At 44.9% G+C, this 22,725-nt stretch overlaps 1 protein-coding gene across 6 annotated transcripts in view; it reads left to right on the forward strand.

Moving 5' to 3' along the window:
* grik5 (glutamate receptor, ionotropic, kainate 5) overlaps window positions 1-22,725 on the forward strand; it is an 85,478-nt gene that overhangs the window by 41,042 nt on the left and 21,711 nt on the right. For all 6 annotated transcript variants that reach the window (XM_037273162.1, XM_037273164.1, XM_037273163.1 and 3 more), the window contains exons 2-5: window positions 7,318-7,482; window positions 8,954-9,118; window positions 19,732-19,829; window positions 19,911-20,076. In XM_037273162.1, coding sequence (XP_037129057.1) covers window positions 7,368-7,482; window positions 8,954-9,118; window positions 19,732-19,829; window positions 19,911-20,076 — 544 coding nt within the window. In that variant the 5' untranslated portion in view covers window positions 7,318-7,367. The remainder of the gene's footprint in view (window positions 1-7,317; window positions 7,483-8,953; window positions 9,119-19,731; window positions 19,830-19,910; window positions 20,077-22,725) is intronic.

The following is a 22,725-nucleotide window of genomic DNA, read 5'->3' on the forward strand; positions in this document are numbered from 1 at the left end:
TGTCAACTTGATGAAAATCTACCAGAGCGTTGTATCGTGTAATATTTTCTTGATGAAGCAGCATGTGGCGCGTGGCTCGAGGTTGTTTTCGAACGTCCTGTTCCGAGTGACTGCAAATAATTGTTTGTGATGATACAGCTTGTGTTACATATGCGATTGCAGCCGCACGGCAGCGTACAGAATGCTGCAGTCTTTGTCGTCACCCGCGAGAGCCAAAATGACGCTCAGGTTGCCGAGGAGATACGGCGGGCGAGGGGGGTGAACCGGAGACAAAATGCAAGGGAGGGAGAATAAGCAACGGAGGGGTCACAAGGTCAGACGTGGGCAAGATGAAAAGAGGAAGCTGGTGGGAGGAAGGCTCACTTCCTCTTTACATCTCCTCGGCTGTCGGAGCCGCGCTGCCATTCCGATACACGCGGCAACAAAATTTAAAAGAAATTGTTTTCATTTCATCACGTTGACGTGTGCTTCAAAAATTAGGCGCAGTTTAATCTCTTAAATGCTTGGATATTCAAATAGTTCCAAAGAATGCTATCAAAATGCTACCTTCCTTCCATCCTTCCTTGCTTGCTTCCTTGACTTCCCGAAAAAGTTGACTTTCAAAGTGTCTTCCCACTTTAGTTCCACTTTTTAATGTGACACTTACAAAGTATTTGTCATTTTATAGCACCTGCCAGGCTCATAATAGAATCATTTGGGCTAATAACAGTGATCATTTATTTGCAGGTAAGTGAGTTCCTTGATAGCTTCAAATAGTGAGTAAATGTCATCAACTTGTACGTTGTTAGGATTGCGTTGCCTTTATGTAGCAGATGACAAAATGTTAGCTTTCATTGTGTAGCCTTCATGACGCTAAGGAGAAGAACGTGTCTTGCTCCAGGAGTTAGCGTTGCACCGCCAGAGGCAAGATAAAAAGATGGCCGCATGAAATGTTAACTGCACTCGAGAGTTTCTGTCTTGTGATGTAAGAGCTTTTTTCCGTTCGACGTGTTATCATTTTAAATACAAGCCGCCGCGTCGGATGACAAAATATCGGGCGGACTTCGTCCGTGGCCGGATTTCATCCGATTTGCATGGGACGGTATAATCGACGTCGGCGTTGGTGATATTACCGCGTCCCCCCTCCATTTGAATCTGGTTTTGCATTTTTGCGTTATGGTGATTTATTCGATGCGCCCCAGCCAAGATGGCATTTTACCTCCGCCGCGCTCAAATAAACATTGCCAAATGCAAATGGAGGCACGCCGCGCCGAGCGGCTTCCAGGTAGAGATCCACATCAAATGAATAAATCAACGTCTGCTCCAAATGTTCTCGCTCCCCTTCAAGTCTGGGACAAAAACGGTGGGCATGAACGGGGGGGGGGGGGGGGGGGGGGGGGGAAATTGGGGATACAAATCTGCCGCAAAGTTAGACAAAAAAGGGATAAAAAGGAACAAAGAGCCGGAAAATGTCAGAGCCAAGAGACTCGCAGCGATGGCGAGATTAGAAAAGTGAGTGTCAAAAGGGGAGATGGAGGATTAGCCCATGGAAAGTTACTGCAACAACATGGCAGAAGGGGAACACTTGGTGAACAGAAAAGCCATCTGTGCGTCCACGTCCAGTCGGGCTGCTCAGCGTTCTTCGGCCCAGAGGGAAAATGCAAGTGGCAAACTTTGTTTCTGTAAGGGTGAGGGGGGGCACAATATGGGTTTATAAAACAATAAACAAACATTCCTAGAAAATCACTATGTCTTATCACAGCGGGTCAGTACAAGATGTTTGAAGTGGAATCATTCAATGCTTGCATTGATGTCGATCAATTGATCTCATAGGGAAGAAATGTCGAACGGTGTCATGGTATGTCTTGCGCTCGACTTTGAAGGTTTACGGTAGTGCATCTGACACACACACACACACACACACATACACACGCGCGCACACAAACGTGCCAAAGTCAGCCATGTTGCAAGGCTGCGGCGCTGTTGAAATCCTGCCCAAGCCGTTCCACTCGCAGATTCAATTACGGGAATGATTCATCCCGCCATTATGACGACTGTCACATTTTGTTGTGTCACACAATAAGGCAGAGAGGGGAAAACAAACCATTCGCCAGAGCCCCCCCACCCCCCAGCTTCCCTTCCTCACCCTCCTCCTCCCCGCCTCAAGCTGCCCTCCTCCATCCGACTTGTTTTTGTCTTTTGGCTCCCCCCTCCCCGCCTTCCTCGCCTTAGTCTTCATTCATCCTCTGCTCATCTCCGGCCGGTACAAGGCCAGATAGCCTTTCTGATTTTCTCCAAGCGCCACCCCACCTCACCCCGCCTCACCCGCCTCACCCTTCTCCCGTCCAGCTTGTCCTCCATCATTCTCTTCGCCTACCTCACTCCCACATCTTCTCCTTGGTCTTTCTCTCTCTCGAGATAATTAGGATCTCTGATTTTATGCTTCTCTCTTTCATAACAGACACTGCAGACGCAATATGCAGGCAGCCAAGTCCACTCTCACGCACGCGCACACGCACACGCACACAATAGGCATTTGCATACACGCGCGGCAAGATGAATGCCCCCTGATTTCTCTTTTCTTCTCGGCTGCATTTGCAGGCAGGAAATTTTTTTAATATTTCTCTGCTTTTGCCTTTTGTGTGTTTGTCGGTGGCATGCAGGGTGGCTTGCGCCATGATCGGCGCGCGTGTACTCTTCGGTACAACAAGGGGAAGGGGGGTGCAGCCGGGGCGGGTGGGGGGTGGGGAGGGCTTCTGCAGACTGACAGCTGACACACACACACGTACACGTTTGATTACCGTATTTTCCGCACTAAAAGGCGCACCGGATTATAAGGCGCACCTTCAATGAACGGCCCATTTTAAAACTTTGTCCATATATAAGGCGCACCGGATTATAAGGCGCATAAAATAGAAGGTATACTGCAACAAACTGAGGTTGACTAGGGTTGCGGTATGCATCCACTAGCCAATAACCAACGAGCCCTCTGTAAACAATCGCGTTTCTCAAACGATCTATAAAATGATCGGAACTGACTAAAGTTCGATCTAACGCATTGGTACTACTTACCTATGTTTCCCTTCCATATCGATCCGTAGATTTACTCGAAACATTAACAGAGCAGCCTATTTTCACATGAAATAGCCTGGTACGTATAGCAGCTATCGTTATAGCATTAGCCATCCGCAAAGTCCCACGAGCCTCAGCTCGCAATCTCCCATGAGCCTCAGCAAAGTGTAAACAATCGCGTTTCTCAAACGATCTCCTATAAAATGATCGGAACTGACTAAAGTTCGATCTAACGCATTGGTACTACTTACCTATGTTTCCCTTCCATATCGATCCGTAGATTTAATCGAAACATTAACAGAGCAGCCTATTTTGACATGAAATAGCCTGGTACGTATAGCAGCTATCGTTATAGCATTAGCCATCCGCAAAGTCCCACGAGCCTCAGCTCGCAATCTCCCATGAGCCTCAGCAAAGTGTAAACAATCGCGTTTCTCAAACGATCTCCTATAAAATGATCGGAACTGACTAAAGTTCGATCTAACGCATTGGTACTACTTACCTATGTTTCCCTTCCATATCGATCCGTAGATTTACTCGAAACATTAACAGAGCAGCCTATTTTGACATGAAATAGCCTGGTACGTATAGCAGCTATCGTTATAGCATTAGCCATCCGCAAAGTCCCATGAGCCTCAGCTCGCAATCTCTCATGAGCCTCAGCAAAGTGTAAACAATCGCGTTTCTCAAACGATCTCCTATAAAATGATCGGAACTGACTAAAGTTTGATCTAACACATTGGTACTGCTTACCTATGTTTCCCTTCCATATCAATCCGTAAATTTACTCGAAACATTAACGGAGCAGCCTATTTTGAAATGAAATAGCCTCGCGGGTACAACAGCTATTCGGTGACGCTCCCTGACTACAGTTGCCGTAATGTTGGGAAGCGATGCGACCTTGTAATTTACTAGTCGTACTAAAACGTACTGAAACATTTTGGCAGAGCACTGTGTACAACCAGTATGGATCAACAAATTCATCAAATGATCCATATATAAGGCGCACTGTCGGCTTTTGAGAAAATTTTAGGTTTTTAGGTGCGCCTTATAGTCCGGAAAATACGGTACAATCACAGCGTGACATGTTCTTAGTCCTTGTTACTGTGGCTCTGTTATACCGTACCTGTGGTGGCGATACAATTGAATATTAAATTTATATTTGAGTTTTTGGCGGGGGGAGTTCTATGTTTAGCGGTCCACAAACGGTGAAGCAATCCAAAAAGACAGATAATAACACATTACTCATAGGCATATATTCTTTATCCTCTGTGTAGAAGGACCTACTATATGACTAAAATGAACTGCGTAAGCGCCCTGTAGTTTTATGATCGTGTGTTGGAATGTTGGTGTGGTCCTTCAAATGGCTTGAAAAGTACAATCTCTGCATTGTAATCATCCTTCCATCCATCTATCTATTGTCCTCGTCTGCCCATCCCACGTCCCCCTCCCTCCTGCATGTATGACAAGCACAATAGGCGTGTTCGCCGCCTACCACAATATCATTTCCTGGCTGAGAGGCTTGACACCAGATGTAATACTATACCAGATAGAGACTCATTACTCATCTACTTTTATCTGCACCAACTCACCAAAATCACCTCAAGCCTAATGTGGATGGATGTCTTGAATACATTAGACTGGGAACCAGATAAAACAAGCGACTCGTGTCCAAGTGGAAATGATAACGTGCGCCAGCCTGCCCGCCCATTTTAGATCCGCATCAATTACAGCCGATTATGAGAGCCGGGCAGTCAGCATGTACGTTCCGATCTCGCTAGCAACTTCAAGACGACATATTCCAGGAAAAAAATAATTGATCCAATGGTTGTCTGTGCCTTGTGATATGTTGGCGGCACGTCCATGACCTCGCCTGCCTCTCACTTCAGGTCAGCCCAAGAGAAAATGGCTGTCCTGTATCTCGGCATCAGAACGTCCTTCCAGACAGGCGAATGAATGCAACGTCGCTTTGTTATCGGCTCGCCAGGCTCCTGGGATGGAAGCCATGCGCTCGTCAAGCGATGGAGCCTTCGGAGGAATCAATCAGCAACTTGTAGCCGTAGGTTGAGGAGGAGCCACCGCTTGCCGGGAGCTTAAATTACGACGATCTCGCCGTCTCGCTTGATCACATCTCTGGGCGGCGTCAGTGAAAATTATGTAAACATGGTGGCAGGCAAAGTGTCTGTAAAGGTGCTCTTTCTCCTCCGACTCGCTCCTCTCTCTCATTCCAGCCAACCACTTTCCAATCTCCTCAGCCCGGGCATTCAATTTTGCTTCTTCGATTCCCTCGCCGGCCTTAGTCAATTCCCCTGGCCTAGCTTTCCTCACTCATCCTCCTGGATTCCACGCAGCCCCCCCGACCACCCCCCCGCCGGGAGCACAGATGCTGTTATTTTCCCCCTTCTAATGCTGTCAATAGCCCTCAGTTGCAATGAAATAGTGGCCCGTTTCCATCTCCCTTTATTGATAAAGACGTCGGGCTCTTAGTCATCTGCCTTTCGGTAATAGCCAATCAGACAGCCTGGCTCAAATGCTGGCCCTCTTCCGGGATAGGTTACCCACGACGTTTTGATTGAGTGCGGCTGCGGGGCCACCTCTATGGCCCCTGATCGATACGCCATCACGCTGACACTCTGCGAGTGCACGCCATGAACATGCTGAGGCCCGGTTGGCTCGACAACAGCAAGGCCGCACATTTGACACCAAAGGAACTCAAATTTGTTTTCATGGCGCTTTTACCGCAGCTGGACCAAAGCGGTTTACACAAAAAAACAAAGAATGGATAATGACATGACATGCGCGCTACTACCGTGGTGATCCGTGCCCTGTGATCTTTCATGGCACACCGATGGGAAATCACGGGTCGTGTGAACACGTGATCTCAGTGTGTTGTCAAACTAATCATTGGTTGTTTTCCCCCCCACAACAACATTCCGCTCATTTACAAACACACACACACACACACACACACGCACACACACACAAACACACACACACACACACGTAGTTTTGTGCATACACGCTCTGCTTGGACGCAAAACAATGTCTCCCACCGCGCGGCCATTTTTTGCCGAGGTGTCGCGCTGGGGTCCGTCCTCAGTTCACTTTGACCATGGCAAAGCGTAATGAGGCCACCGCAGCCATCTGCACAGTATGATGTCGAGCTATTAGTATTAGCGCCATGTTTGCTCACGCGTGCCCACCCCGTTTGTTTTTTTTTGCACGCTCTTTGACACATGAAATACAGGAAGAATAACATAGAACATAGAAGACGAACAGTTTTTCATTTTGTCGAATGACTCAATTCGTTGGGCGTTTTACATGCGTGTTGCAACTCTTTGAGCTTGTCCACCTGCTCCATCCTTTCTCGCCATGTCGTCAGTCGGGGCCAGGCGGCATCGCCTTGCCCCCGGGCTGCCTGCTTAGCAGCTGTAATCGTTTTCTGGATGAACTTGGAAAGAAGTTCATGTCGGGACACGAGCGAGGAAGCTGAGCCTCTTGTTTGCGGCGACACTGTCTTTGAACTGCCTCCGGAGATCTCAAGGCTAAGGCCTGTCACTTCCAAAAGAGCCAGTCTCTGCTGGCGAGGGAATGCGCCGGGCATATTTCACCCCCAGACAGGAGGTGCACGGCGGCACCACATTAAATCTCGCCACAGTGAAAGTCGAGTTTAGTGAGAGCTGGCGCAACTTGTTACGGCACACGATTGAAATCAGCGATGAAGAACATGTTTCTTCCCAGGGGCCATTTGCGCTACCTCGGTGGGCTCAACTACTACTACAGTAACATTGTGGGGGTTACGTTCCAGACCATCCGTTACGATAAGTGAAATCCGCAGAATAGAAATATCCTCTTCAAATACTCCCTGGCTGTGCTTTTACAGCTTTTACAACACTTAAATTTTTAAAGGTCTTTAAACGCACTTTTAAAATAATACAAATATAAAAACACGTAATATACCGGGAGAGGGGAAGAGCAATGGATAAGAAAATATTGTACAAACAACATACCGATCACTCTGTTCCCACTGAACAAATCACAACCACCCCCCTAAACTAATACATTTGACTCATCATTATTGATTATCAAGTGATCCGACAGCTGTCCCATTTCGTAGCCGTAAAAAGCAGGATTGGAGAGTATCTCACCTTAATGTTGCACTTTTGCTAGGCTGAGCTGAAAGACTTGCCATTTTCATTCTTCTTGCATGTTCAATCAATGTGATTTTCAGTCAATGAACGTGCATCATGTCCTCCGTTCCCGCAGGTGGCAGTACAGGCAGCCAGCAGACCGTTCTCCATGAGGAGCAGTAGAAGATGCCGGCTCTGCCAGCACTGCTGCTGTCAATACACTTGCTGTCCTTCCTGCTGCTAGCCAACATGCCGCCACGTTCGCTCTGTCAGACTCACGTGCTCTCTGCCGTTCGCTTGGGTGAGTTTCAGCCTCCAATCTTTCAAGTGGCGTTTCCGGGACAGTAAGTCAGGGTACATCTGTCTTTCCAAGATGGAGGAGAGAAATTCTTAACTTTGCCATGCAAAACTCTGTAATTTTCTGATTCATAACACATTTTTCCCCAAAAGTACCTGTGAATGACGACAGTGGCGCAAAGTTAAGCTCCGCCTTCATCACAAAAATGTTAGGTCCAATAATATGTGAGAAAACTGCATTTGCATCACGAACCACATCAGTTGGCGAGGCCTGTCCGCTGCTAGAAAAATATCAATGATGTCGATTAATTATCGATTAATCGACTTGAAAAAGCTTCTGAGCCCTAACCTGCACTCATGTAGCATTGTCCTTTGTTTTTAAACCATTAAAGTTCTTGGTTTGTTGAAAATTAGGCCCCGGCAGAGCAATTAGAGTAAAATACACTGCTGCCGAAAAGGAGCAGTCATTTTTCCACCTTTGACTCAATCTCAAATAAATCATCTTATGTCGTTACATTGCTACAAAGACAACAATCGCACCACCTGCCTTGCGATCTAGCAATCCATACATGTTCTGAGAGAAAACAAAGTAGATTTCGTAACATTGAAAACTGGATCCTGCCGACATGCCCAGAATGAAATTTGTTACTGCTGCAGTTCTTTCACTTTTGACTTTTCATCTTGTGTCTTCATTTAACTTTGTTTTTTTGATAGCAATAACGACAACGTTGAAAATTGGGACCTGTCACAGCGCCGAGAATGAAATTTGTGGCACCTCCAGCGCTGTAAAATAAAAACAACTGAATGGTTTGACTAGCAAGCTGGTCCACTCAGCATCTTTTAGGGTCCTCACTAACGATCCTACAGCATCGCGGCCTCTTAAACAAGCTTTCACGAGGTGCTTCCAACAAGATGAAGAGTCATTTTTGCCTTAATGCGACGGCTTGCATATCTGATTTCCTACCTGCTGCTGGGATTGAAACAGTTCTTGTGTAATCAGCCTTGCAAAATGTCAACCTCGCAAACAGGAGCAGCGAGCAGAGTTACTTTGAGTCGCCGCTATTTCGGGCCATCGCTATCATTCCTCAATCTGGTCGAGGGAGCGCATCACTGCCTCGAGCAACTCAACAGAACAGAAACAGTTCAAGCAGGAGGCGAGACTGAAGACAGTCCAAAATACAAACAGAGCTTAGACCTGGAAGGGCAACTTCAAAGCTGGAGCGGCCGCAATCTTTCATCAGGGCGACTGGGAGGGGCGGGGGTGGGGTGGGGGGGGGGGCACATACAGTTGGAACTGAGACCCGTATGCCGCCTGGTGGTGCTTGGTGATGTCACAACTAAAAACTGCAATCAGCCTCTGGGTATTTGCCGTTTAGCACCCACTGATTCCGATTTTTTTTTTTTAAAACAGATCTGAAATATATATTGTAATAGTTTTTTTTTCTTTACATCCCCATCTCTCGCTCTCTGTCTAGCGGCCATTTTGGATGACCAGTCTGTGTGTGGGCGCGGCGAGCGTCTGGCGCTGTCGCTGGCCAGGGAAAACATCAACAGCCTGATGGAGGGCCCGGCCAGAGCTCGAGTGGAGGTAGACATCTACGAGCTGCAGAAAGACTCCCAATATGACACCACTGACACCAGTGAGTCGTGCTCTCATTCAAAAAACTCAAACTGTTCCGCTGTTGCTCAACTTTGATGAATGAAGGCGTTAATGCAGCTCTGGCTTTGGAAAATGGTAAAAAAAACACCGTTCTCATTAGCACTGTGTTTCTTCTTTTCCTTCTTTTCTTAAAGAAAGGCTGAAAATGACACCGGGAGCAAAAAAAACACTCTGCTTTTTTCTTTGATGGTCTTATGCTAATGAGGTTATATGTTCAGTGGAGAGTGCTGCTGACCCGCCAAGCCGGTCTCATTAAAAGCAGTGGACCAGTGCCCTCCAGGAACAGCGCTTTCTGTCCGCCACTGTGCCCAGTATGGCTCTCTAAAATGCCCATTTTGATAAAAAATGAAGCATCGGTGCAGGCTTGAGACTCCCTTGTTCCAATTCTGATACTGTGGCTCTCTGACCCTGCCATCAGCCCCTGGCACAATGTCTACTTGTGCATGACAAGGCTTGTGTACATATGTGCGTGCGGCTGTGTGTGTGCGTGCGGCTGTGTCTTTGCCCGATGGGCAGGAGACTCTGACTTGTTTGCTCAAAGCCATTTTTTTGGCAGGGTCTTTAGATCGGAGAGCTCTGTCATCTTACAGCTATGACTGTCTGAAGTGCGCGCACACACGCACACACACATGCACACACAACTAACATACCGACGTATACAGCAAGCACCAACATATACATTGGCCCGTGTCACTACGGGCTAGTGTCATTTGAGCTTCACAAATCCCAGTAAAACAATGATAGGTTTTCATTATTCTGACCCAGCCACATTCATAGCACAGGATGGGGAAACTATGTGAACCCCTTGTCTTTTTGCTTAGCGGGACATAGAGCTGACTGTCATCAAAGGAAATCCCAAGTTTCCTTTAAATGGAAGCAAATAGAATAAAACAGCAGGGGTTCTGAAATTGAGCCCTGGTGGAACACCACACAGCTGTGGGGCGGAGTCCTAATTGGTAATGGTCCGAAATTGCTCCTGACTGTTGTGCAGGTCTGATCTGCAACAACTGCACACATCTGGCTGACATTGTTTCCGCCATGAGAAAGTCACCCAAGAGCATTTCGTGCTGCGCTCTTGCAGTCATCTTGCCTAGCGAGAGTAGCAACAGCGCTGAATAGACACTCCGTCTTACCATGGCCTGATGAATGCTGAGGCTTTTTCAGCTACGTATTTTCAAGCTTCATGCAAGATAAACATTTTTAGCTCTTACTGTGCGTGGCACGGTCCGAATCGGACAATGCTTGTGTGTATTTGTTTGAGGCCGGCGCGCATTTAACCCATCCCCTCAAACTCATCATATTGATCGCACTCTTGGCTGGCCAACTGCTCGCGCCGATAAGCTCTTGGAGAAGTCGTTAGCTGACGGTTCGCATTCTTTGTTTCCCTTCACCCTGCACTGTGAATGTTTACATGCGAGGTCAAAATGAAAACAAACAACAAAATTGTTTTTGGGCTATTAGTTTAACGTTGTTTGTTTATTGTTTGCTAAAGATCACATTTTATGATAAGAAATGAAGCGTTTCAAAAAAAGTCCTTGCAACATAAAATTTGCTTCGGACACAGTCAGCGGCCTGGCCACCATTGAGTCCAGTCAAGCCCTTTCAACCCTCAGACTGAAAAGTGAAATACAACAAAACTGTATTTGGGTTATGATCCTTTCAAGTATGGCTTGAGTGAGCCCAGGTATCACACCGGGTTCTCAAAATAGATTTTGTTTGATTTGACAGAAAAAGCCTGAGAATTCTACTTAAGTCGTGTCCATTCATGTCCTGCCTACAAGCTCGACTCGGCTCGTTTGACTCCCCTCACAGCGGTCCGTCTCATCTTGTGAGATAAGAGCGCTTGTTGACCCGCAGCTTTGGCTCAGCGATCTCATTCAGGCTGTTAGGTTTTTTCGCTGACCGAACAAATTTCAAGAGAAGAGCAACAGCAAACAAACCACAAGTGAGACAGAATATTAAGTCTTTTCTCGCGAGGAGTGCAGTACAGATAGCTTCACAACAATCTCACTACACTAAATATCTGTATGCACTCCCGCTCTTTTTATTGGGATTTGCCCTACCCACAAATCGTGAGACAAAAGCCCCTAAAAGAGGAGGGGGAACGCATGTGGGCTTTGCCTCGTAAGGAAGAAATCACTAGGTGTTTACATACTGATAAGAACATGTGGGAAGAGGAATTTGAGTGGCCTGGATAGAGAAGAAAACCTTTGACCTCTAGTCAAAACATAGCAAGGGATGCTTTACGACATTGTGTAGAATGGGACAAGCTAGGTTATTTATTACTGGATACATACATTCCGACATAATCTTACGATCAAGATAGTTTGGAAAACCCTGACAATGATGGTCACTTGTAGGTTCATCTGAGGTGCAAGACAGCAATGAGGCATGTTGTTTAACAAAGTGGTCTTTGTTAAAAAGGAACTGTCTCGGTAGATGTCTTCTTTTTGCTGAGTTGTCAGCTGGTCCTGTCTGACCCAGCTGTAACCTCTCTCCTGACCCAGCCGTAACTTTTCTCTTCTGTGGTACATCATAAAAACAGCAAGGCCAAACAGCAAGCATATATTGCAGTAATATTGCGGTAAAGCATTGATTAGAGAACGCATGATAACATATATATATATACATTTTTCTAACAATTCCCTCCTCTTTATCATAAGTTCTCAGAGACCATCTTATCACCTAAAAGTGGCCACTTCAAAAAGATTTTCAGCCGTAGGATCACAAGTATGAGCACAAATAAGTTTACACCAAGAAAGGATAAACGTTGCGATATTATCATTCGGAAACACCCAGATCTGGGAAGAAGTCTGTAAACCCAAGTGCAAAAATTCCATCATCATCATCGTTATCATCAACATGCTGGCGTTCAGACATTAGGCATACCCCGGCCATCTTGTCTTCCATGGGCGATATTGCTGTAGTGATGAGACGATTAAACAGAGCACGGAGACATGGAATACAACAACAACCACACAAGGTGAGTATAGCAGTAATTGAGGACACAAGGGCTTTATACTTCCCAAAAGCAGTCATCCACTTGTTGTGCTCTTTCATCCTCGTTTTGAGGGATTGCAAGCTTGCAATCGCCTTCGTCAGGCTCCCATCAGGGGCGGTGTCGTTCTGGATGAAGGTGCAGCATTGTTCTCTGAACATTGCGCAGACCCTTCCTTTCTCAGACGACAACATAACAAGAGCATTGCGGTTCTGGATTGACATTAGGGAAGGCGTGGCTAGCTGTCCGTGCACTGCCTCAAGTCCCGCTTGTGTCCGTTTGCCCAATTTCTGCATGTTGCAATGGTTGTAATTTATCATGTCGACGTTTTTGTTCATCGTACACCACCAGCAAATGGAAGACTCCCATCCTGCTACAATTTGGTCAATTAATTCTTATTAATCAGTAACTCCTCTGGGGACTCTGATTGCATCAATTTCAGTCAGATCATCGTCGACTCTCAAATTTAAAGACATTTTGTTTGTTTGTTTTTCCAGCTTTTTCCCAGATCTTGGCATGTTGATACATATACAATTTAGCTTGACTACATTCTCTGAAAGCAATGGCTTCTTTTTTCTTTTTTCAATGGATATTACTATATAGAATGCTCTGTCACACATTTCACAATCAGTAGATGTGACAGATGTCACACAATCTTTGGTCAATGGCAACGATACAACATAAAGAATCGGTCGCAAATCCATACATATGACATATTCACTTTTTGTTTCTGTCTTTGCAGCTTGTTTTGCCATTAGCAATCAATTGTTTCGTTTTTCAGCAACTCTTATAGTTACCTGAAACAAATTATCCACATTCGTTTTAGATATAATCATCCCATTCTTTAACATCTACAGCGGTTGTTGACAAAGTACACATATAAACATCATATTTTCATTGCAGTCCAGATCCGACACAGCAGATCATCCTGCAAAAGTCAAATTGATCTTTTAAATTGCTACAATGCAGCATTGTTTTTTGGGAGTGATCAATATAAGTTGTTCACTCATCTCTCCCCTACTCATTATGACTTAGTTCCCACAAATACCATATTGCTGAAGTTAACAAAATGGCAACAAAGATAGCCACCTTACATGCAATAACGTCATTGTTCCATTTTCTTGTTCCCGGCATTTCTGAGGCTTCCTTTGGGTCACTTTTTCCGATTGAACGTTACCTCAAAAGAAATTACCCTTTTGTAATTTGCTAGGACCACCTCAACTGACCTTTCTGCTATTTTAATGGCAGTTGATGTAATTATCAATATTCAATGTGGCCCTTCCCCCTTGGAAGAACACCAGTGTTTCGTTTTCAATGCTCTTAATGAGAACGTGCTTTGTTCTTTTTGCCTTTAAAATATTAATTATAAATATAAAATGTAAATGCCAAATTTGAATCATCCTTAGTATCCCACTTGGTTTTGAAACATGGTAATCTATATTGTCGCCCAAACAATTTTTCATACGGGGTTAAACCCACAGTACTTGTAATATTTATGTACAGTTTGACCAGGTGTAAACATTTTGTCCATGATCTTCCACTTTTTTCCATGCACATTTTCACACTTTATACCAGTCCTGTCATGAGAATTAATTTCCGAAATCCCATATCTCGGTATTATTTCTTTACATAACGTTTTTTTTCCACTGTTAAGGCATTCAGTGTTTTTGTTGAAGCCAATTCAAACCATTTTGAGAATGCATCTATTATGACCAGGCATTATAACCCTGTGGATTGTGTTTAGCACATGTTAAACAAACTCCACAAAAATTTTGTTTTATAAATGTTTTGAATATGAATCAAATCCATATGTTGTATAAAGCTGAATGAACTGCCCCACTATCCCTCCTCTTGAGCCATGTGACACACACCATGGCTCAATATTGCTGCCCATTTATATAGGCTTTTTGTAGGATAGGTCAGTCTTCTGGTCATTTATAGATACCATTCTCCACTCTTGCCCCTCTTTTCGTCCATAATCGAATTTCAGTCTATGGACTTTGTCGCTGCACATCTTTAAAAACGTTTCAGTAATTTAATCTGCTTCTTGTGTGTACAAAATTTGAAGCGTCTTTTGCACTACAGCTATGCGGTTCCGTCCGCAAGCTTGTTACCTCTTGGCACCTTATCAGTCTCATGTGTGCCCTGCACACGTGCATATAGCTATTTTTCGTGGCAATTGGACTGCTTCCACAACTAGCTTAGTTGTAGTTCCTTGTAGTTTCCTTTCAATCATTCTCTCATTGTTTATCACAAGAATCTTAGCAATTTGAATGAAAATCAAAATGTATGTTTTATTTTACTCAATTGTATGATTTAGAGCAGTGGTTCCCAAACTTTTGCAGGCTGGCGCCCCCTTTGGCTCCCCAGTGAATTCCTAGCGCCCCCCCCCAAGGCACATATGGAAACAAGTGTCTTGACCTGAATTAATTGATCGTCGATAAAAAAAAATTCTGTGCGGCTTGGCGGCCCGGTACCAAGTGACCCACGGACCGGTACCGGTCCGCGGCCCGGTGGTTGGGGACCACTGCCCTAACCAGCTCAACACAACACGGCGCGTTCTGGCGAGTCCCCAATTTCATGTTGACTTGAACTCAAGATGATGTTGACCGCCAGAGTGCGGTTTTTATTATAGATACAATTCTGAACATTACAAGCTTGAAATTATAAACCTGAGCTTTTGCTTTTGTAGTCTATGCTGTCGGATCTGACTGGGCCAGAGCGGCGTGTTGTGTACAAATCGACTGCCGCCCCTTTCTTCCTCGCCGCCCCCCCAGATCTTTCCACCGCCCCCAGGGGGGCGGTACCGCCCACTTTGGGAACCACTGATTTAGAGCATCCATATGTAGTAAAGTGTTGTATTACTACATATGATTTCATCTTCATTTAATTTGACACACCTTTCAAAATGCTTCTCAGTGTCCCAGTGCTCACATGCTTTGCGTGTGTAACTGGTTGTCTCAACCCGTGTTCCACATCCTAATCTTTTCTCCCTCAAGGTGTCAAACCAATTAAGATAAAAAGATAAAAACCAACAAAATAACCGCCAGTAAATTAATATAATAGTCAATTGTTGTTGTTTCTTAACTTTAACTAACTCAATCACTCTCTTATTCTCAAATGTAAAAACTTGTGTAGTCTTGACACAACCAATCGACTATTTCTTCTAAATTTAGCTTTGAAATGTTGTTATTTAATAATTTTGCTTCATCCAATTCCAGAAAGCAAGTTCTTTCCATCTCTCAAATTTTGTTTCATCAGGGCTAGGCATTAATGCAGTGTGGACCAGTTTCTGCCCACAAAAAATTGCTTGCCTTTCTTTTCTTCTTATTTTCACAAAATTGCTTTTGTTTTGCGGTGCAAATCAGATAGACTACAGTCTAGCAAATTCTTTTGTGCACCTACATTAGCCAATTTTAACACATAACACTGACAGCACACAGACAACACAAAAACAACAGAGACACAGCTCACAAACAATACCAACAAACAACGCTGCGCCAACGTCATCCTCTGTTTTGACGTTTTGGTTATACTCCTTTTCTCATCAGTGCCTATTATCCTTCATGCAAATATTGTCACATCTTTCTTAAGCATCACCCTGCTTCAAATATTCAAACATTCTCTGAGAAACTCGCACTTTCCCTGCGTCGCCCGCAGCCATAGCACCCCTCGTGCGAGGGGGGGCGCAGCATCAATGTTGATTGGTCACAGGCTGGCCATTTCCTGCAACAACCATGATGCCGGCCCACCGCCCACACGAGCATAGCAAAGGCCCACGCGCACAGCCCCGCCCCGCGACAACGCGCGAGCGCAGGCACGCTTATCAGTCTCACCCTCTCAAAGGGCAGGCCAGCTTTGCTGTTGCGCCCTTTGTCATGTTCACATTCGACATCTTTCAATGTCTTCTACACAACATTTGTTGTCATTTGTCCACACCCTCAGCTACGGCCCTCAAGCGAGGCCGCGCTGATGTCGTTTCATCATCTTCCTGCCTATGCAACAACAAGCTCTCTTTGGATTTTTCTTCACTTCCCTTATTCTTCAATTTTTCTTTCATAGAACACACATCTCACTCACACACACACTCATATACACACCCACTCATGAGGATCCTCTGCGCGCACACGCACACACACCAACACAAAAGGATGACGCACAACATACGTATAAGACCACATAGATCCCACTAAGAACACCTTTTTGCTCGTCTTACTTGTCAGATTTATTCTTTATTTTACTTCTAGAAGCTATTTGTAATTCTTTTCCATTTATTTAGCCAATTTTAACTTCAGTGTTTCTTTATCTTACTTTATCCCTTTAACACAAATATCTCCTGTATATTTAAGCTAATTTCTCTTTAATTTTGGCAGCCAGGTTCCCACTTCATTACATGGAAACCTGATTTGATTTGGTTTTGGCCTAATCATAACTGTCTTTGTTAATTTGTGCAGTCACGTGCCATGTGACCGTTTTCTCCGCAATTCCAGCATTCTATTGGAGGTTGCACAACTCCTCTCCCACGGCCTCTAAAGCCTCCTCTGTTAGACATTGCTCGCCCTCTCTGGCCTTTCTGTCCTCTGCCTGCATTTTGGTAAAAAGTGTCACTATCCTGGTCTACCAGAAAAGTGTCTTTTGAAGCTTTCATTTGTTTTCGTTTTTGTTTGTCTATTACTACTTTTTCCGCATGGAGGGCGTGATTTATGTATTTCTCCAAAGTTCCGGTGTTCATGCCCATATAATGTTTGATCACCCAGCCTTGTATTGCTGGTCTGGACCCTGCGTGGATGGCATTTTTTAATTGCTGTTGATAAGCACCTTGAGGCGCATTATCTTCCACCAGTCCACTGTGTGTTTTAAACACTTTTGTCATGCGCACTCGATACTCAACAAAGGTTTCATTATCATTTTGCTTTGTTCTCCCTATTTCTGTATAATTTGCTCTGATTTCCTTTGACCAATCCATTTCTAGCGGGCTTTTCTGCCTAGTGGCCCTGTCCATCAACCCATAAGGAGGAGGTGATTCCTCAATTTTGCGTGTGTCATGTATTTGCGGATACAACTTCGCTATGATCTTTAGTTTTGAATTTGTAGCATGTGTTTTCTCTTCCCGCTCTTGTACTTCTTCTAGTTCTCCCTCAAATTTATATTTTTTAACCCATTTATCGAAATCTTTTTTAAGTCGGTCGGGATCCTGCCTTTCAATTATTTTCCAATCTTTGCATTGTAGTTCATGTCGGGGTAGGGACTTTCGCTTACTATCTAAATTTCCCATGGTTTATTTTTCTAAATTTTGGAGTTGGTAGTTTGAATGGCACCTACAGTGTCCTAAAACCAACTTTATTCACAGGACAGTGGTTAAAAGTTCGATGTGTGGTAAGTCTCCTTTCACCTCCCCGAAGGGAGCGGAGAGTTTTTTGCCTCTGCACCCACACAAAGCCACTGTTTACAATCCTGTGTGTTTATATAGAGGAGCGCTCAAATGAGATCACTCTCAGTCAAACCGTACACAAGCATACCACGCGCGATTTTTAATAACAGAGGAGTCCGCACTCCCGCTGCGGAATTTAACTAACAAAGTTAGGGGGCTCCACACCGCCCCTGCGGAATTTAACTGTTTCTGATTGCACTTGATAGGGTCTAGAATTCTCAAGGTCTTTAAGTGACTTCTTGTCACTGCTCGTTGTAAGTGACCTCGTCACTGCTCATTCATTAGGTGACCTCTTGTCACCGCTCATCCATTTCTTTTTAGTAGAATTAATATTCCTACTCACGGTCTGCTGATTCTCCTCCTCGGATAGCCTCGTCAACCCTCCCGGTGTCCAGCCGGACTGATCGAGACAGTCCCGTCAAAGGGCTTTTGTTTACCTCGGCCGAGGATTTTCGCCTGCGTCGAAGAGTCCGCTGGAACCGCCAGGTGTGTCGAGATCCCGGACGAGCCCCCAATTACTGTTAGGTTTTTTCGCTGACCGAACAAATTTCAAGAGAAGAGCAACAGCAAACAAACCACAAGTGAGACAGAATATTAAGTCTTTTCTCGCGAGGAGTGCAGTACAGATAGCTTCACAACAATCTCACTACACTAAATATCTGTATGCACTCCCGCTCTTTTTATTGGGATTTGCCCTACCCACAAATCGTGAGACAAAAGCCCCTAAAAGAGGAGGGGGAACGCATGTGGGCTTTGCCTCGTAAGGAAGAAATCACTAGGTGTTTACATACTGATAAGAACATGTGGGAAGAGGAATTTGAGTGGCCTGGATAGAGAAGAAAACCTTTGACCTCTAGTCAAAACATAGCAAGGGATGCTTTACGACATTGTGTAGAATGGGACAAGCTAGGTTATTTATTACTGGATACATACATTCCGACATAATCTTACGATCAAGATAGTTTGGAAAACCCTGACAATGATGGTCACTTGTAGGTTCATCTGAGGTGCAAGACAGCAATGAGGCATGTTGTTTAACAAAGTGGTCTTTGTTAAAAAGGAACTGTCTCGGTAGATGTCTTCTTTTTGCTGAGTTGTCAGCTGGTCCTGTCTGACCCAGCTGTAACCTCTCTCCTGACCCAGCCGTAACTTTTCTCTTCTGTGGTACATCATAAAAACAGCAAGGCCAAACAGCAAGCATATATTGCAGTAATATTGCGGTAAAGCATTGATTAGAGAACGCATGATAACATATATATATATATACATTTTTCTAACACAGGCGTCACTGAAACGCCTTCGAGCCGGATGTTGTTGTTGTTTTCCTCCCTGACTCTCAACAAGCTGGACATAACAAATTGTCTGGCATTGATTCATTTGGTTTTGTTTCTTTATTTGCTCTGCCTGGTGACGCAGGTCACAAAGTGATCTCCAAAATCAGAAGATTTGGTCCATCATCTGTTTTGGATGGCAGAGCTGTTATTCGGCAAACATCTGCTTGTGCGTCCGCTGGCTGATGTTGGGCCTTCCTTTTAATTGCGTTTGTCAGGTGGACGGCGTGAGCGAGCGTGAGAGCGCCATCGATTGCTGCTTGATGTGTTTTTTCCCCACTGCCCATTTGATTTTGGCCACGAGAAGCCTCATTTTCACTCCATAGCGTGAGTCTTATGTCCTTCTAGCTAACTTTTAAGCATTTATTAGGCATTTATTGGGAGAAATCAATCATTATAATAGAACTTCCACTTACAAAGGATGAGTACATTGAGCCAAAGCATTTATTAAAAGCAGGGCCAGTATTTGAGGATATGAAAAACTGATTGTTTTACTTAATCTCCACAATGAACGAAAACACAAATGGAGATATGTACCTCTCATCAAAAGCGGCTTTTGGATTCAGCTCTGGTGTTGGCTCTCATTACTGGCATGCTCAGTTGTTCTATTTTTCTTGTGCTGTTGAAGTTACATTAGAGCAAAACATTTCAAGCAGCTTCAGCAGCGGTTGTTGTCCTTGGGGGCGCTCCTCCTCGCAAATAAATCAGATTACAGACAGTCGGATTTCACTGCTACAATGGGATCAATGGATGAATTCCAAAACTCCAACCCCGCCTGGATTCGGCAACGGCGTATATATCTCAAGTTTTTTTGGTCCACTTTCTCCCCGCAGTGTGTCAGATTCTACCCAAAGGTGTGGTTTCGGTGATCGGGCCCGCCTCCAGCCCAGCGTCCGGCTCCACTGTCAGTCACATATGCGGTGAGAAGGAGGTGAGTGAGTCTGCCACGTGAAAAGTTGGCAAGATTGTAATATTATTCTAATACGATACCTCCTTGCCCTCCGCCTTGCAGATTCCGCATGTGAAGATCGGTCCAGAGGAGACGCCCCGCCTGCCGTACCTGCGCTTTGCCTCGGTCACCTTGTACCCCAGCAACGAGGACCTGAGTCTGGCCATCGGGGCCATCCTGCGCTCATTCAGCTACCCGTCGGCCAGCTTGCTCTGTGCCAAGGCGGAATGTGAGTATGCGCACACCCTGAAGAAGAAAGAAATGCCTCCCTATGTCATGCTAAAGTAAAGGTAACACCATGCTGCCAATGTGGCAACTATGATCAAGTCATTTTATTTATCATGCTAGTGCTAGTTTAATATTGCTAGCACTACTATATTCTATATCAGGGGTGGGCAAACTTTTTGACTTGCGGGCCGAATTGGGTTCTAAATTTTGACCGGTGGGCCGAACCAGGAGCAGATGGATGTAGTGTTTGTGTGAAGTAATATAAAAGACATGTAAAGGTCATTGGATAAAAGGTTTTGGCCTTTAGTAAAGCATGGATATTCAAAAAAATGCTTTTTGAAAACAAATGCATTTATTAACAGCATTAAAAAGAATATTTCACCAAAAAACTGCTATTAGTGATTCTCATTAAATACAACACTGTTATTATGAATAACAGTTTCCATCACTTCAGCGCCTGCAGGTCAGATTTATGAAAGATGTTTATCTTATGAGGCGAAATCACATCAAACGGCAAACATTCTGACCAAATACATCATCTTGAAGAATCAGTGAAAGAATACATCTAAATAAAGTAATAAAGAAATCAAAACGGCAACACGGTGACGAATATCTGAAAATCAGAGTAGAGCTTTAACTCACAAACACCTGGTGACAGAGGTGAGGAAACGGGACACACTTCCTTAAAGTCGGCCTGAAGAACTTTAAAAGTTTAGATGAGTCGCAAACAAGTGGTGCATCAATGTCCTTGAGGATCCTGCATTGTTTGAAAATGAGATTGGTCGCTAGTTTCAATCCCTGCTATTTGTACAAATTATATTCAAAATGCATTTTTTTTTTTTTTTTTTTACAACAAACTTGAGAAACTCCCCTTCATTTTCAGTGGGAACAGTGTTGTTGGTCTCCCTTTTTTGCTAGTGCATCATAGTCTGGAGTAAAATTTGTTTTGGCAATTCTTGGAATAGAGCCGAGGTGTTGGTGTGTTAACCTAGATCTGTGATGGGTTGATGTAAATGTTCATGTGGCTGAACGTCACGTCGCATAGGTCCAGCCAAATTGTCCACTCTTTTTTAAACACTCGGCACTCAGTGTCCACCTTTCTTTTCCTTGGGCCACTCATTTTAATGGAAGGATTCCAGGGGAAGGTTTGTGGGTGGCTTTAGCGTAAAACTGTATCTGAAAGCTCAGCGCGCGAATTACGAGAACGCTGACGTCACAGCCCACACTCTAAATTCGGCACTGATAGAAATAGAGCGCGGAGTGCGGCGTGTCCGTACTACTGAAATACGTACACGCACTTGTGAGTGTGCGCTGAGTTTTCTGACACAGCTTCCGCTAGTAAATGCGCGGGCGGGCGGTTCCCCATCTACTGGGGAAACGCAGTCATTGCAGGGAAAATGACCCAAAAAAATGTTTAATAATACAATTTATTCAGGGTTGGCTGGAATGGATTCTTTCATATTCAGTTCTGAAAATCAGCAGGTGTCCCGAAATTGAAGGGCTAGCAGGCCACTCTTGTGCTGCCTGCCAAACTGTTGTACAGTTCTGTTTTCAATGCAGCGCGTGACTGATTTTTAAAAGCGTGTTTTTCACCGTTTGGACAGCGATCATAAAGTTGAGTTCGTGCTGGAGGCTTTTTTTTGTTTTACTTATTATACTTGCATGCGCATTCTCCTGGGAGGCTTGTCAGGCCGCACTCATCTAATCATAGAAGTAATGTTGGAATGTTTTGTTTTCGGAAGGGAAAAATGACGAGGCTCTCAGACAGCGTCAGGGAATTCATTATGTTCATTTTTGAAAGAGCACATTATTGATTGATTATGCAGTGGCTTATCGGAATCAAAGGATGGACAGCGTGCTGCGCTGTGCTGCGCTGTGCTGCGCTGCGCTGCGCCCACGAAAGTCTTTGGAGGCCTCCGGGAAAAAAAGCATCACACAGAGCCGATCATTATCCTCGGGCGTGAATGGAGGGAGCCGCGAGGTGCTTTTTCAAATTCTTATGGACCCGGCGCGCCATTGACTTCCAAAAGCTTTTTCTCGTGCCTCTTTGAGCTCTTTCTCTCCTTTGCTCCGCAACGTATCGCATATGTTTTTTATATTCCGATGGCCCTTATGGAGCACACGCTGCAATTCCCATCCCTTCTCTCCAATTCTCTCTTTTTTTTCCCCCCACGAGGTTATCACACAGGAAGCCGGTGACCCACTTGGCTGTGCTATCTTATCGCCATGGCGGCAGTTGCCATGGCTGCGGGAAAGGTGCTAACTGCCATTCAGCAGCCAGCTTGTTCCACACTTGCGCAAACGCGGCGTGGGCGTACGTGCGCTTGCCGCTCGCGCTTCTCATTGTCCTGCTACGTGATGCGTTCGTCATTTGTTTGATTGCTTGCTTGCTTGCGTGCTCACTTTGCCCTGCGTTGGGGCAGACACACACGTGTGTGTGCATGACTGTGTGTGTGTGTGTGTGTGTGTGTGTGTGTGTGTGTGTGTGTGTGTGTGTGTGTGTGTGTATGTGCGTCTATGTGTGTGTGTTTTGGATCCAGTGTGGAAGGTCCACTTTGATTGAGAGTGTTTTTGGCCATTTGTTAGGCTGACGTTTGAGTCATTTAAGATGGGCGAGGCGGGGCTAACCTTTTGGCAGGCGGCTGTTATT

This window comes from Syngnathus acus, chromosome 16 (genome assembly GCF_901709675.1).
Source record: "Syngnathus acus chromosome 16, fSynAcu1.2, whole genome shotgun sequence".
In the NCBI taxonomy this organism is placed as follows: Eukaryota; Metazoa; Chordata; class Actinopteri; order Syngnathiformes; family Syngnathidae; genus Syngnathus; species Syngnathus acus.